This window comes from Mauremys mutica, chromosome 2, assembly GCF_020497125.1.
Source record: "Mauremys mutica isolate MM-2020 ecotype Southern chromosome 2, ASM2049712v1, whole genome shotgun sequence".
In the NCBI taxonomy this organism is placed as follows: domain Eukaryota; kingdom Metazoa; phylum Chordata; order Testudines; family Geoemydidae; genus Mauremys; species Mauremys mutica.
In genome coordinates, this window is record NC_059073.1 from 179,530,975 (window position 1) to 179,547,869 (window position 16,895).

Consider the following 16,895-nt stretch of genomic DNA (forward strand, 5'->3'; position numbering starts at 1 on the left):
TACGACATCATGAATCCCACCCCCATATTCTAGACTGAATAAGAGTGGTATACATTTTTAATTAAAAAATTAGAAGTTAAGGTCTAGAAGGGGACAGTATTTTGGGGGAAAATAGGCAATCACAGGACATCTAGAATCTTTTAAAAAGGCAAAGGAGTGCTGACTCACGGCATTCAATACTTTTAAGGACGAATCCCCAACCCTTGATCTTTTTCTCCCACGTAGGCAAGAAATGGATAAGAGATATTTGAGTAAACATCAATGTAATACAAATTATACATTTAATGTATTTTCTACATGAGAAAATATGATAAGGAAAAAAATGTATTTGCTTTCCAATTTTGATAAAGAGTCAAAGCACCACGATTTGGGGTAAATGAAACAAGCAAACAAAAACATTTCTGGCTTACGTGGAAGCCTTATCAAAGCAAAATTATTTTGAAACATGTACAATATGGAAACTAGACAATTTGTTGTTGAATTAAGCCTTTTATCAGCAAAGGAAAAATATAAATTAGAATATTCTAATAGTTCTTACCTGGCAAAGAAGAATTTATACAACCCCAAACTTCTCCCTGAAAAATAAAATGCAATTAAACAGAAGTCTTTATTTATGATAGATTAAAAGCTTTTAAATATAATAGATTTAGCACCAATACAAAATAGTGTTAATACCTCTGTAAGATAATTGATCTCATGGAAGAACTCTGCCTCCTTCTCAAAAAACACAAAAAATCAGAGACAAATGTCATCTGGTGTTTACTGTCAAGAAAAGGATGATGTGACCTAAAAGGACTCCTTTCTCTAGTGTATTTTAATTAAAAGTGGGGGGTTGGGGTTTGTTTGTTTTTTGCAGGTGCAGAACATACTTTAGAAAATGGCAAAAACTGAAAGCTATGGGTGTTTCTATATCCTGGAAGATGTAAATGTGTGCATGTAGTAGACAACTCTGTCAAACAGTTACTGTAAGTAACTTCCCTTTCTTCTTCAAGTTACCCTCTGCATATTTCCAGCTGTGGAAATACAGCAAACAGTACTACCACTTGGAAAAAGTGGGCTGAAAGGGTCATAGTGCTAAAAGGTTCAGAATTCAAACCAAGATGATGTATCATAGGGGTTATAGTTGTACATAAAGTTATTTGTTTTACTTCTTTCCTTTTTTTTTTAAAACAAACACACCCACACACACACCCCACCTAAAGGAATTACGTCAAGAGTAACATTAAAAGGAAGATATTTAAGCTGCAAAGTCAAGTAGTTGAAAGTTAGGAATTGTTAGACCTGGCTGCCCAGCCTGTTTTTGGTTTGTTTGGGGGTTTTTTGGTGAGTGAGGAAGAGAGAAGGATTCTAGCATTAAAAGTCCAGACTGAAACCTAACATATATCCTCAACTCAAGATGGTTTCTAAACTTTTCCCAAAAATTCCTATTACTTTATCCTTTAAGCTCTCACCCTTAATCCTTTCCATGTATGTTACAAGAATCTATTTTGTACTGGATAAGTATATTTGTCTTTTATACCATCCAAAACCCATCTCTTCAAGGTGATCTTTTGCCACTTGCTGTAAAAATGGTATGATGATGATGGGCGATCACTCGTTACCGAGTATGATCATCTTCCATGGGAGTTATGGGTCCTCAGGTGGCTAATAATCCTTGAACCACAAGTTCTATTGTAATGAGGACAGATGTTTCAGTCGTGAGTGCAGTTGCCGAGATGCTCGACCCACCTCAATCCTCGAGCAAGACGACTGTATCACACACCCACTGCCTGTGTGTCAGTCTGTAACTAGGAACTTCCAGATTTCACTATCCTGTTCCCGTCACGACTCACCGATCACCACCAGACTTTTGACTTGTACAATGTTATTTTTCCCCAAAACTGGAAGATGCCTGTGTGGGACTTCTTTTAAAGTGGGGAGACTGGTGCACAACAGTCACCACACTATCCTTGGCAGATAGAGAACTTGAAACCAATGGCATGGGCACCATGACGATTGGAGATCATCTATTTGCTGCAGCCTTCATCCACCTTCACAGACGTTGTAACATTACACAACAGTTTCACCTCCACTGTGCAGTTATCCTCCATCTGCTCTGCTGTTAGGGACTTCTTGGATCACACTTTGTCTGGAACCTCACCTTGGACTGTTCTGCCATGGGTAGCCCTAAGGGAGTACATGACTCCAGGCAGCATCACTCTTGGGGTCACTGAAACATGCAAGCCTCTCCACCACTACAAGGTGGTGATCCATGGAGAGGAAAAAATGGTATAAACAGTCTCCAAATATTAGGGGAACAGAATTCAAGGATGGTTTGCTGCTCTCAAACTTCATATCACACCTGAGGTGTAGGGGGCCAGGGTGGCTTCCCTCCGAACCTGAGGGTAAAGAGCCACTCTCTCAGCCTAAGGGTGCGACGCCAGACCAAGCTTACTCCACCCCCTGGAACTGGAGGGATGAACAGGAAGTACAAAGGGCAGGGCCCTTGGCCCAGTCAGGGCAGCACCAGGGAGGGAGACAGACGCAGACCGCTGGCTGCTCCCCTCAGACCCTGCTGCAGGGCCAGGGGAGGCCCTGGACCAGGAGAAACCTGACCTGGAGGAAGGACAGGGGCTGCCTGCCACCGAGTACCCGGAGAAACCGGAGGCAGAGGGGGAGCTGGAGCTGCCAGCAGCTGAATACCCAGACGAGCTAGAAGGACCAGAGGGACTCGCTCAAGGGACCGGGTAGGAAGGAGCCCAGGGACAGAACTGCACAGTGCGGTAAGTCTATTTGGTCAGCGTGTTGCGGAAGGATCCCCGCTGACCCAGTGGCAGGACCCAGTGGCAGGACAGCCAGTGAGGCAGTAGCTCCCCACCGCCCCGTAGCAGCTCGGTGGGCAAACCAACACTGATCACAAGAGGATTAACTGAAGGTAAAGTAGTAGTGGAGGATGAATTCTTTTCTCTCTTCTTGGATTTACAGGGACATCTTTTATATTGCTGCTGAGAAGCAAAGGATTGTTATTGCTGCTGATAGCATTGCCTGCCTCTGTTAACATAATTTGGATAATATTGTCTTTAGAGATCAAAGGCAGGCATGGGAATTATTCTCTTGAAAGGTGCAATAGACCCAGAGATGCATCAGTTAATCTTGTCTCATTTTCTCTAATACTTGATCCATTTTACAATTAAAAAGTCCATCAACTTCAAATAGAAGGTCTTCAATCTTCAGCTTTGTTTCATGAGGAAGAGAGGAGCAGCATATCACTGCAGCTATTGATCTTGAATATGCACCAGAGACAAAGGAGACACACAGCACATGTGTAGCAACATTCTGGCCTTCCTTAATAAGGGCATAAGTCAGTCTGCAGCACTCATCAGGAAGATTCTTGGTAAAGATTGAAATCTTGTCCCACAGGTGAAACTGCTCGCCATGACAGCTAGGTAGTTAGCGACCCTCTGGTTTAAAGAAGATGAAGAGACTATTTTCCCCCCTGAATCAATCTATTTCCCTCCCCCCATCTCTGTCATTGGGAGGCGAATATAAATATTCCATTCCTGATCGCTACATCACTGCAGCCACCAACAGAGAATCAGGGGAAAGATGTACATGGAAACAAGAAAACCCTTCATACAGGATCTGATACCTTACCTGCTTTTTTTAGCATTTGGTTGGGAGAAACCCTTCAGAAGAAGCAGAGAAACTTTGTAGAGGTATTCCCCAGGATGTCAGAAAGAGGATGAGTTTCCTCCAGTGAAACAGAAGGTAATTTTGAAGTAGAAACCTTCTGCTAACTCTCTGAATTGAATAGTATCCTCAGATGGTGAGGGAGCTGAGGCTACACCACCATTTTCATCTAGAGAGGAGTTGCCTGTAGGTTCCTGGCCCTGAAATCCAAAATATGGATTTGTGAAGATGCATTATCTGCCTTGGCATATAAAGATGCCGTGGATCAGTATAGGGACTAACTCTTAGTACTGGATTAATTGGCAAAGGATCTGAATGCCTTGGATCTGTGGAAACATCCCTGCTTTAATGTGGAACCAAGATTGTAGCTCTCGAAGGAGTCTGAATCGGAAACCTTGGAGTTGACTGGTATGGACAGAGCACCCAGGGAGGCACTTGCCACTCCTGTCAATTTGTCTAGTCCAGTACAGTCATAGTTAGGGGATACATGTATTTATCCAAAAGAATGGCACTGAGGTTAAGGGTCCAAATAAACAGTTGGATCCATTATGTACTTAATTGTCCCATTTAGTGAACTGTAATATAACCATGTTTTGTTTAAAGAAACCCTGTTCAGAAGACTCCAAATCTGAGCCCTTGAGCTTGTAGTACATAGTATGTGGAAATTCCCATAGCTTTCAATTTTTTGACTTTCTGAAATACTATGCAGCTTAAAGTGGAGACTGAAGTATTGTGGTTAAGTTTTAGCTTAGTTTTCTCTCCGACCACAGGCAGCCATAACCATCTTAGTGAAACTGTGCTGAGGTCCAAAATGCAAGATGAGCAATATTCAGTCTTGGATATGTGAGATTTTAAAGGTCTCTTGTCTCAAGATCCACTAGCGGGTAGGTATGGGAACTTTATCTACCTCAGTGATATCCCCAGTTATTTCACTGTCTGATCTGGGCTTGGATCGCATTCAGAGGAAGAGCTGGTTACCCTTAAATTATTTCATTAGCATTAGCACAAAGTCACTGCATTTAGTGCTTTTTAAGCAGGCACTAGAAAAAAAAATTGACCATTTCTATAATATATCATATCAACTGAGTATTATGGCACCAAAGGAAGATTCCATAGAAGCAGAGGTGTATATGCTAGCAGGTCAGGGTGCTGGGATAAACAATGAAGAGATAAAAAATATAAGTGCCTACAAGTGAAGGAATGCTGAACATGTGCCTCTCAAAAGAGATGTAAAAGTACTACTCATCAGCAGTGAAACATAGCCAGTCCTGGCAGGAACAAACTCCTTGTGATATTTCTTTTTTAATACAATACTTACATAGGTATATAAAACACACTTATCATCTTGCTAACAGTCAATATCAATTCCCTCTACTGGCCCTCCTCCTCCATCAGCCTGCCTCTCTAAATCAAAGCAAACTAGAAGCCATTAAAAGGAGATACTGCTGCCATTAGAGGAAAAAGCTGGCTTCTGGCACTGCTACTAGTCACCAGAGGACTGATGAAAGGTACTTCCCTTTCTTTCCCTAAAAGCAGAGGTGAAAGTAAGCCGGTATGGAGAACCGGTAAGAAAAGGAGACTGGTTGAGGCGGGGGAGAAGCCTGCCCCCTGCATAAGAATAGTTTAAACTCAGCTGTTCCTTGAGTGGTTCAGCCCTCCTGGTTAGGAGTGGTTTCTGGCATCCTTGTTAATTTCACTCACAGTAGCTGGGGGGAGGGTGTGTTTGACCATGGCAGGGGCAGTCCTTGTCTGCCCCCGGGATGAGGAGATCTTGTCTCCAATACTAATATATAAAACAAATACAAGCATTTGGCTGCACATCTTAAATCCAGAGCTAATAAAAGCAGGTGGAAGGGGAAAACTCACTGTCACATTGGTTTCTCGTCTCCTCCCTCCCCCTCCTCCAACCAGGCTGCAGACAAGGCTCTGCATTCCTTCCCACCCCCCTCACCTCCCTCAGCAGGGGTTCTCCTCTAGGCTCTAGCTTGCAGTAGGGACACTGGCTGAGATGCCTGCTGCTGCTGCCTGCATAAGAACAGTTTAACTCAGCTGTTCCCTGCGCAGTTCAGCCCCCAGGGTTAGAAGCTGTTTCTGGCATCCTTGTTAATTTTACTCCCAGTTGTTGTTGGGGTGGGGGGAGGGTGTGTGTGACCATGGCAAGGGCAGTTCTTTTCTGCCCCCGGGATGAGGGGATCTCCTATAAACAAAAAACACAATAAAAATCAGGAACCATTTCCAAGTTCAAATCTATCCCATTCCCTCCCCAGCAGAGGATCATGGTTGTGATGTCCAAACTGCTTGCAGATCCTCTTTGAAATGTTACTGAACCGCGCAGGGAACAGCTGAGTTTAAACTGTTCTTATGCAGGAAGCAGGCTTCTCCCTCCCTCAGCCAGTCTCCCCGCTCCCTGCTGCAAGCTAGAGGGTAGCTGCTCAGTGCCAGGCAGGGAGAAAGCACGGAGCCTAGTGTCCACAGCCTGGCTGGAGGAGGAGGGAAGACATGGAGAAAAATGTGACAGTGAGTTTTCACTTCTAGAAAGTTTTATTACAGACAGTACTGGTAGTAGTAATAGTAGCTTTATTTTCTCTATCTATGTCATGCAATGGGAGGGATCCAGGAAGTACGTAGGAGAGGTGAGTTGCTTGCGATTGGACCATATGGGTAAAAAATGTAAATTACTTTTACCCCTGCTCAAACCCCAGGGCTCCCAGCTGCCTCTGCAGCTGGTAGCTCTGAGGGTGATTTAAAGGGCCCAGCCCCTAGCTTCAGCTGAATCCCCGAGCCCTTTAAATTCTGATTTAAAAGCCCTGGGATTTAAAGGCCCCACCTCTTCCAATAGAGGCCACGGCTCTTCCAGATGAGGCTCCTCCCCCTCCGCAGGACTCTGGAGTACCAGCAAGTCCTTTAAGTTACTTTCACCCCTGCCTAAAAGTTAACTGAGTTAATTGTGATTACTGCACTTTGTGACTACTGCATTGAACCCAATTCTCTAAGTTATTCCAAGTGGCCTCCCAGTCTGCCAGTGTCTGCATTCCATATCTCTAATGAGTTGCCAGAATGCCTCCTCTACCCCACCCTCTGAGAAATTTGGAGAGTAAATTTCATATATTCATGTTCCAGCAAGCAGAAGGCTATACTGGAACACATTTTGTATGTTTTTTGTCTAATGTTATTAACAGAGTACCCATGCAAATTTGACAGCAAATAAAAAAGGGGTGGGGGGGAGGCAATGTCTGAAAATAATAAGCATAGAGTTAAACTAAAACTGTTAGACTTTTTAAACAGAAAGATACCTAGATTGCTTTCTCTTTATCAAAGCACTATTAAGATATGAAATACATGATTGGGGAGCGCAATCACACTTTTAAACTATTACTAGTTCATAAAAGTATATTCCATTCAGTACTTCCCCCCACATTCACCCCCAAAAATTGCTAGACCATCCCTTTTTTCATTAAGTTCTCCCCTACACATAGAAACTCGCCATCCTGGACTCTATATCACCCTTGAAAACATTTTCTTCCATGACATCAATAAACCCTAGTTGCCAACTCTGAGAAGCATTAACTCTGTAACATAACAAAATTTAAAATAAAAAGCAAAGTATCAACACAAATGCTATCGCCAACTTGCAATCTGGCTGGTAACGGCGAACCGCAGCTTCTGGGAGCTCCGGGCGGCCGTGCCTATGGACGGTCAACGTAAAACTGTCTCTTAGCTCGCCAATGGATTACCCTGATGGGCCGGGTTTGGCCCGCAGGCTGCCCACCTCTGACTTACACCATCAGTTTTCAAACAGTGGTTGTGGACCACTACTGATCCGAAAGACTTAAACTGATGATCCACAGAAACAAAACATTTAAAATCATGCCTTTGTGGATTGGGAGTGGAGGCAGTCCATGAGGGGGAGCACTGTAATGAAGTGGTTCATGGAGCATTAGAACTAAACAATAACTAGGCATATACACTGTACATTTAGACAGTAAACTCTTCTGGGCAAGGACTTGGTCTTTACTAGTCTATCAAGAACCTAGCAACTGCTAACACTATATAAAGTAATAAAAACTGATCAGTAAAGTAAGAAAACTAGAATTTTGTATTAGAATTTTCAAGCAAAATTGTTGCTGTTTTTCCAAGGCAGAAGGCTTTTGGATTAATCTAGCTGAATATTACTTATTATTTCTATAGTAATGTAACTGAACAAGCAGTAAGATACAATCCACTCTATAATTTTCTAGTAATTAACTGGAGAACTTTTAGATAGCTCATTCAGATATACATAATTTTACTTAACCAATAAAAAGATTGTTCCAGCTTTTCAGCTATGACCTAGGAGTAGTTATAACGGCTACAGAGTTTTCTTTTGCACTACCCCAGTGCTGGACAGGATACGTACCAGGCTTGTCCCCTGGTGAAAATTGAAATAACCTGAAGGCTGCTCTAATGATGCCGGCTGCCAACAATTCCAAGGAGAGTAATAGCAGCCACATTGCACCAGGCAATCTGGCCCACTATACACAAATTTACTCTCAACATAAGGCAGATCTTAACCTACACTATCTCTTGTAACTTCCATGAACCCAGGACATTTAGCAAGATTGTCAACTCTCTGATTGCGTCATAAGTCTTGCAATATTTGGTCTTTTCTTAAAAACCTAGCTCCTAGAGTCAAGTGATTAAATGAGAATCTCAGCTTTCATTTAAAAAGTTTTCTAGTCCTCACGCTTCAGGAGGAAAAGCTTGAAAACAAACCCCACAGGATCAAAACCAAAAGCCAAATAAAATGAACCCAAAATTTATTATATTTAAATTTCAATTTTTTTAAGCCAAATCTCATGATTTTTGAGACCTCACTCGTGGCTTTTGAATGCGTAGGTTTGTCGATGCTGATTCAGCAGTTTTACCAAAAACAGTCAAGGCTTACCATTGACTCTGGGCAATATTCTGGTGCCCGCTGCAGCAAATGTTTCGAATGGGAATCACTTTTAGAGGATAAAATCTGTTACAAAAAAAGATCAGAAGAGAACACATTTTTAAAATATCAAAACCAATTAGGAAAAAAAGCATACATTCGAGCTAGTTTGACTTCTTTTTAAATTTTGCTTTCCTAAATTCACAGTTTGGTTTTATTTAATTAGTACGTTTTTGTGATAACTTTTACTAGCAGTAAATTCGTGGACAAATGTACATAACATTCATATATAAAGAAAGTTTACTTGTAATTTGAGTTTACTGGACAATCTTCCAGACATACAGCACTTGTTTTTGGAGAGGGAAATAAATTTTCTTCTTGTTTCTAAAAATGGAATATATATTCTCTTACTCAGAAACTCTTGGTCCATTCAACAGCACAAGATTGATAGTAAAAAGCACAAGTTAGACCAGGAGTGGGCAAACTTTTTTGCTGGAGGGCCACATCTGGGTATGGAAATTGTATGGCGGACCATAAATGCTCACAAAATGGGGGGTTGGGATGCGTGAGGGGTGAGGGCTCTGGCTGGGGGTGTTGGCTCTGGGGTGGGGCTGGGGATGAGGTGTTGGAGTTGTAGGAGGGTGCTCTGGGCTGGGACCGAGGGGTGTGGAGGGCAACAGGGGGATTAGGGCTGTGGCAGGGGCTTGGGGCGTGTAAGGGGGTCAGGGGTGCAGGCTCCGAGTGGCGCTTACTTCAAGCAGCTCTTGGAAGCAGCGGCATGTCCCCCCCCGCCCCCCGAGGCGCAGCCAGGCGGCTCAGCACGCTGTTCTGTCCATAGGTGCTGCCTCCGCAGCTCCCAGGGGCCATGGTACCCAGCCAATAGGAGCTATGGGGGCAGCACTTGGGGTGGGGGGCAGCTTGCAGAGCCCCCTGGCTGTCCCTACGCTTAGGAGCCGGAGAACACACATGCCCCTGCTTCCAGGAGCCGGGTGGAGCGGGGCAGGCCCCGGACTCTGCTCCCTGGCAGGAGCTCAAGAGCCACATTAAAATGTCTGAAGGACTGAATGCAGCCCCCAGGCCGTAGTTTGCCCACCCCCGAGTTAGACCATAGCAAAAGTTATTATATGGAGATCTTTGGGGATTCAGAGAAACAGAGCTGCTAGGACCTAGTTTCACGCGCTCTAGCTACATGATACATTTTATAACAACACTCCTGCTAACTTGTGACTGAAAGTAAGGAATTACTTTACTGCAGTTCCACTTCTCTAAATGTATCATTTGACTGGATTCCTACCCTTTGGTAAGGAGTGCCTGAAATTCACGTAGCTTTCAAAGATTTTTTGGCCCTGTGCAGCATAAGTCAAGCCAGTTTCATTCTGAAACCAACTGCCAGTGCCCTTTAGAACAACCAATTTCAGTTCCTTGATGACTGGAAAGTAGAGAGCTCCCCAATTTATTGAGCAGAAAGTGGACAGCTCCTGAAATTATATATGTAACCGATGCCCAAAAAATATGACAGTTTCATCTGGGGGAGGAGGGAAGGTGTCACTAAAAATATTACTCCCATTTACCCCAGCCATGACAATTGCAAGGTGAGAAGGAATCAAGGCAAATGATATCTTCAGACAAGTTACTTATCTTACAGTGACTGTGGTTCTTCAAGACATGTTGTCCACATGGATCCCACTCTGTATGCACGTGTCCAGTGATTGGATTCTTTTGGCAAGCAGTGTGCATTACGGCCATTCCTATACCCTGGATGCCCTCATGCCTCCTCACCCTAAGGCATAAAGTGTGCAGCTGGCTCAACTGTCTCAGTTCCTTTGCCAGTACAGAATCCTGGTAATACAGAACTCCATAATTGTAGGGAAGGAAGGTGGATTATGGAATCCATGTGGACAACATATCAAAGAAGCAGAAGTTCCAACATAGAAGGCTCTCCGCTACTACACACCCCACATCCACCTCATGGCAGCAGTTTGTCCTTGTTGAAAACTGAACGCTGAGCCCTTGGAGAATACCCTTCCTTCCCACTCCCCTGCCATCCCTTTTGGCAATCACCTTTTTATTTTTGGAAGGCTTGGAAGCAAATTATCTCAGGCCACTCAGTCTTGGAGATTATTAACGTGGGGCACCACATTCAGCTTCATTTCCTTCCTACCCTCAAACCCTGTGTCTCCCATTCAGCAGCAACATCATCTCATCATCCTTACATCCACTCTACAGTTGCCAGGTTCCTCACAGGCCTTATATATGCATTTCCCCCAGTCTAGGAGCCCCCCTCTTTCCTCGGACCTAAATATCATTTTAGCGTGATTAATGCAATGTTTTCCTCTATACCTGCAGGACACAGGTTGCCCACCACTGCTCTATATCTATGAAAATTACTTTTTCAGTAGCTATAAATCAGCATGAAGGATAGTGGAGATTCAGGCCCTCATGACTGGTCCACCTTATATGGTGTTCCTAAAGACAAAAGGGACCCTTAAACCTCATTCCCAGATTTTCATTTAAATATTTATTTCACAAACCCCACTCCAACCAGGGGAAAGCCAAATTCCATACCCTTGATGTGATTAGGGCTTTTCTATATTACCTTGAGAAAAGACGACCCCAGGCTGTTTGTTGAATTTGTAATGAGTGAAAGGTCAGGCAATATTCACCCAAAGACTATTTAACAGAGTATCTAATTGTATTATATCACGCAAGGAGTTGGCTAGATTAGATCCACCCATGTGGCTTAGAGCCCACTCCACCAAGTCTCATGCAGCTTCTCTCAGAAGCATACCAATTTCAGAAATTTGCAGTGCAGCTAAGTTGGGATCAGTACACACTTTTCCCCAGCGCTGTTTCTTAGCTGAGGCCTCAAGATCTGATGCCTGCTTTGGCATAGGCTGTCCTGAAAACATAATTTAAATAGGACTTCTCGCACCTACCTCCTGATTGGGATCACTGCTTGGTAGTCACCAGAATACATGTGTACAATCATTTGAAGAAAGAATGGTTATTTATCCTCTGTGGTTCTTCCTCAGCAGCTCCAATTATATTTATCGGTTACAGTAATAGGTGGAGGGCCTTTATCTAGAGGAGCTTTGTGACCTGGCTTGCTTTCTCCTATGGGCTAGAGGGTAGACTTTCAAGGGATGGGGAATGTCTCTCAAATCTTTCAGAGACTGGAGGACTTCATCAGTTCTTGTATACAAGAGTTCACAACCTTCAAATGGGAGGTCTTCAAATGTTGTCTTGACCTCTTCTGGTATTCCTGAAGATTGTAACCAAGAAACCCAGGACATCAATGGAGGTGGCCACTGATCATGCTGCAGTGATATTTGAACTACCAATTGTCCCTCAGCTACAGCAGACTTCAGTTCCTCCTAATGTTATTGAGGGAGTTTCTCAAACTGTGATACACTGTCCTAATTAAGATAATCATATTTTCACAGAAGTGCCTGGTAATTTGTAGTGCTCATCTGTAGGCTTGACAAAAAGTAATTTTTCCTGAATAATAAATCTAATTTTTTATATCCTTGTCTTTTGGTGTAAATTTTGGGGGTCCGTTATCTGGACCTTTGATACATTGCCACGGATATCAGAGATCTAGGAACTGGGTGCATGTAAAGATATTAAAACCCACTTGAAAGTACTTGATCTATATTTTCAGAGGTAGATGTACCAGATGCCAGAGTTTTACAATTTTATTTTGGAGGGAGGGGGACTGATTCCCACAGTAATAAGTAAGTGAGCTGTAAAACTCTGGTCTAATTTCAGTTGCTGTGTTTAGTGTGAAGGTGCTGAGTGGTGTTGATGGCCACAGGACTCAGACTAGATGATCTGGTGGTCCTTTCTGGACTTAAACTCTATGACTAAGTAAAATCAATGTATTCATGTCTGAATATTGGTGACATCATAGCAGAAAGAAGCCTTATCAACCTACCACTAGCTTTGTGCACTTAGCAGCTGACATCCCAGTGATCTGCCACATACCATCTCTCTTTCTCTCCTCATCCCCTACTACAATGACCCACCACCATTCCTTCTATGATAACTTGCTCTAGGGTATTTCCATCTGTATGCCTGATGTGACCTAAGTTCATGCCTACCAATTTCTGACAACATGGTCTGCTTCTCTCCAATCTTCTTTTCCATCCAGGAGATATGCATGAGTCTTTGGCAGCGCCACATCCTAAATGCTTCTGTTTTCTTCTTGCCAGCAGCATTAATTTCCCGTGATTCGCATCCCTAAGTCACTAAGGAAAAAATTAAGCGTCCAATAGCCCCATGTTAATTGGCATGGCCAGCCTTCTAGGTATGAAGGAATGCAGAATGTTCAAAAGCTTATGTGATATTTCCTACATTAGCTCCAGGACTTCTAACGTATCTGCCATGAACAATTTTGAAATCATCAAACTGAGTGGAAGTAGACAAAACTATTCTTCTTCTTCACCAGATGAGGAAGACTGCTGCTGGTTTCAAGTGTTCCTTCATTTCAAGTGCTCTTCCTCACTTTCCTGTTCTTCCTCGTGTACAGTCTGAGTCTGTGCCAGCTGTGACTCAAGTCACTTTACGAGGGGAGGGATATCTAACTCTGGGAGAGGGGCAGGAAAAGTAGGTTTCTGTGCCTGTTGCTTCCCACAAGGGGCCCGGTAGGGCCAAGATTGCACACATAGGGGATTAGAGGCTGTGGGCCACAGGGGTGGACACAAAGTAGGAAGAATAAAGTATGGTATCCAACATTGCTCCTGATTTTACATTCACAACCATTCACAGGAAAACTGTACTACATAAGATCCAGAAGAAGGTAAAGGGTAAACTAAAAAATCAGTGTCAATCACCTTTGTAAGTTTAATACTTCTTGGCCAAATTCTGACCTCAAATATGCACATGCATCTCCCACTGACTTCAATGTGAGTTTATGCATATATCAGAGGTAAGAATATGGTTTTAAAAGTTAAAATCTGTTCATTAAAACAACAGAACTATTACATAGACTATCAAGGTCTCTTGTGACATTCAGTCTCTACATGCACTGAATATAACTACTCCCTACGGGAGTGAAAAACACTCATCAATTTCAAGTCCACTTTTCAAGTAACTGTTATAATCTTGAATATACGAATTCAGAAGTGAATCAATTTTCTTGCTACTGCCCAAGTTTAAAACAAGCTTACCTGTTCACAAACATCGCGGCACATTAAGTTATCCTTTGCAAGATTACAACATGACATACCTACAGGAAAAATGAAGAATTCCTTAGCATCAGTAAAATAGTTTAAATATATACAGTGAATGTAAATACCTTTTAAATGTTCCTTTGAAAAGTAACTATTTATGCTTTTCCATACTGCAGTTCATCCATGTTCTTTAATGTTTAAAATTCAGAACTAAAGAGACATATTGAACAGGCACAGAATGTGAACAATGCCTGAGGTGGTCCATCCAAGACAGGATTGAAGACTACTACCAAAGCAGTTTAGGAAAGCTGTTCCTGAAGAGCTTGTTGTACACATACAGGATTTAGACCCCAGGGCTGATAACCCAACAGCTTTCGCTAGCACTAAATTCACTAAGATATATACTTTAAAAATTTACAAAACTGCAAAAATCACATCTGAGTAGACAATTTTGTGTCTTAAATCCATTTGGCTTATTATTAAACTAGCATAAAAATAAATGCTAACATCCATTATGTATCAGATTTGATATATTTTAATATACATACAGGATGGCTCCTATAAATCGAAAAGCCAGAGGATCTGTTTACAAATATGAGTTCTTTGATTGGCTTTATAATTTTATTCTGCTAGGTTTAGCTTCCTACTTTAGATCATACTATCAAATATAATAAGGTCCTGATCCAAAACTCACTGAAGTCAATGGGAGTCTGCAGAACTAGCAGAGAGTGTGTATATATATATATATTATATTTTAAGAATTCCAAAACAAAAACACTCCACTGCACACGCTTCTCCCCCTGGAAAGAGATGAGAGAACACACATGACAGATGTTAGTCATGTTGCTTAATGTGCTACTCCAAGTTGCTCAGATACTATGTTGATGAGTGCAGAACAGAATAGAATCCTAAGGAACACCAGAGGTCAGATTGGGGGCTACAGTCAAGAGCCAACATATGACTAGAAGCAGTGGGAAGGAAGGGAATTGAGGACAGAGCACTATCCATATCAGGAGGCAAAGAAAGAATGGAGTATACTCTCTGGGCTAGTCTACACTTACCGCGCGGGTCGACGCGGTGAGTTCGACTTTCCGGAGTTCGAACTATCGCGTCTGATCTAGACGCGATAGTTCGAACTCCGGAAGCGCTAGTTCGAACTCCGGTACTCCACCTCGGCAGCTGGAGTTAGCAGAGTCGACCTTGGAGCCGCGGAGTTCGGTTCCGCGGCGTCTGGACGGGTACGTAGTTCGAACTAGGGTAGTTCGAATTCAGCTACGCTATTCACGTAGCTGAATTTGCGTACCCTAGTTCGACCCCCATTCTTAGTGTAGACCAGGCCTCTGAAGTAGTCTCAGGGGGAGAGCTAGCAGACTCATTCTGTAAACAGACTTTTTTAGCTAGGAAGAGAGAACCTGATCTGATGATTCTATGTAGGCTTGTCAGCCTAGCAAGGTAGATAGAGCAGCCACTGGGAGCTGCGGGCGGCTGTGCCTGCAGATGGTCGATGTAAACAGTCTCGCAGCCCGCCAGCGGATTACCCTGATGGGCTGTGTGCGGCCTATGGGCCACAGGTTGCCCACCACTGATATATATATATATACACAAGTGAGTAAGTGTGTGCATGGAAGTATATGTCTAAGCAACTTAGAGGTTGCAAGCTGAAGCACTCAAAAGTCAGGAAATGCTAAAGTTAAGGTTGCAACTTTAACTGCCAGTTTGCTGTGCTCTTTTTTATAGCATAATTTCTCCCTCATGCAGAATACAGTTTGGGCAGTGCAATTAATGGAGCAGCTGTTCAATATTTATTTTCATCCTCACTGCTCAATGAGTGGAACCTTAACTCATGCACATATTAATAGATTATAAAGAATGAAACAGCATTCCTTCAGTGATCTGCCTAATTCTACACACACACACACACACACACACACACACACACTCTAGAGCAGAGGTCCCCAAACGACAGTGTGCAGAGGAATGTTCGGGGGGGGGGAGGGGAGGGAACGGCAGAGGCCGGGACAGCCCCCGCAAAGGGGCAGGGAGGGAGTGCCACTCAACCCCTCCCTACCCGCAGCTCTGTCCAGTCCCGCCCCCAGCTGCATCCCTGGCTCCCAGCCCTGCATCTGGCCCACTCCCAACCTCGGCACGGCTCCACTCCTGCCCCCGCCCCCAGCCTCAGCCACTGCTCCATTCCCAGCATAGGATGGGGGCGGGAGCAGAGAACACCTGGCCATGGGCTTGGCTCTGCCCCAGCCCCAGCCCCAGCCCCAGCCCCAGCCTTGGCTCTGGCCCCAGCCCTGGCCCCATCCTCAACTGCTGTCCCAGCCTCAGCCCCCTTATCCCTGCCTGTGTCCCCCACCATACCAGCCGCAGCCCCACTCCTGGCCCTGGCTCCGGGATAAGGGCAGGGGGACATGGACAGGGATAAGGGGGGCACGACCCTGAAAAGTTTGGGGACCACTGCATAGAGCATGCTTGTACAGTGCCAACAGAACATTAAGAGAGTATTATTTAATGAAGGGAAATTTCAACTCAACTACACATGCATCTACGTGAGGTGCCAACATAATCATGCAAGATTCTCTTTTTTTTTTTTAAACCATTATTGTATAACAAAACCATGCACATGTATGCATACCAATGCATTAAATTCCTTGTGAACTGGTCTAAATGGATTTCACTGGACTAATAAAATGCATGTTACTCCTGGGGGCATTCTGCACCAAAAATTAAAAATTATGCACCAAAAAATTAAAAATTCTGCAAAATTCTGCTAATGTTATTTGCCAAAATAACACTACATAATCACACCAGTTTCTATTATTTTGGTAATTTATTTCAAAATACCTGTCAGCAAGTATGTCTGTAACAATACAGACACCACAAAATTCATCCAGGAGTAGAGAGTTAAAGAAACCGCTATGACAACCCAGTTCCTGTTTCTCAGATCCCTTCCCTTCCTCCCCCCTGCCAGAGTCCAGTCAGAGGGCCATACATCCATGACATCTCCACTCCCCCAGAGACCAGCCAGGGGGCCCCCCTGGCCCAGATACCTGCACTCCCTCCCCCCAGAGCCCAACCGTGCCCTCCCCTTGCCCAGACACCTGCTCTCTCCCCACCAGAGCCCAGGGATCCAGAGGGTG

The 16,895-nt window shown here is 43.7% G+C and overlaps 1 protein-coding gene across 1 annotated transcript in view; it reads right to left on the reverse strand.

Annotated features, from left to right (window-relative positions):
* Nucleotides 1–16,895, reverse strand: part of RECK (reversion inducing cysteine rich protein with kazal motifs) — a 127,038-nt gene that overhangs the window by 99,112 nt on the left and 11,031 nt on the right. Inside the window, exons 2-4 of the mRNA XM_045003569.1 lie at nt 13,750–13,808; nt 8,594–8,668; nt 539–575 (exon numbers count right to left, since the gene is read on the reverse strand). Of these exons, the coding sequence (XP_044859504.1) occupies nt 539–575; nt 8,594–8,668; nt 13,750–13,808 (171 nt within the window). The remainder of the gene's footprint in view (nt 1–538; nt 576–8,593; nt 8,669–13,749; nt 13,809–16,895) is intronic.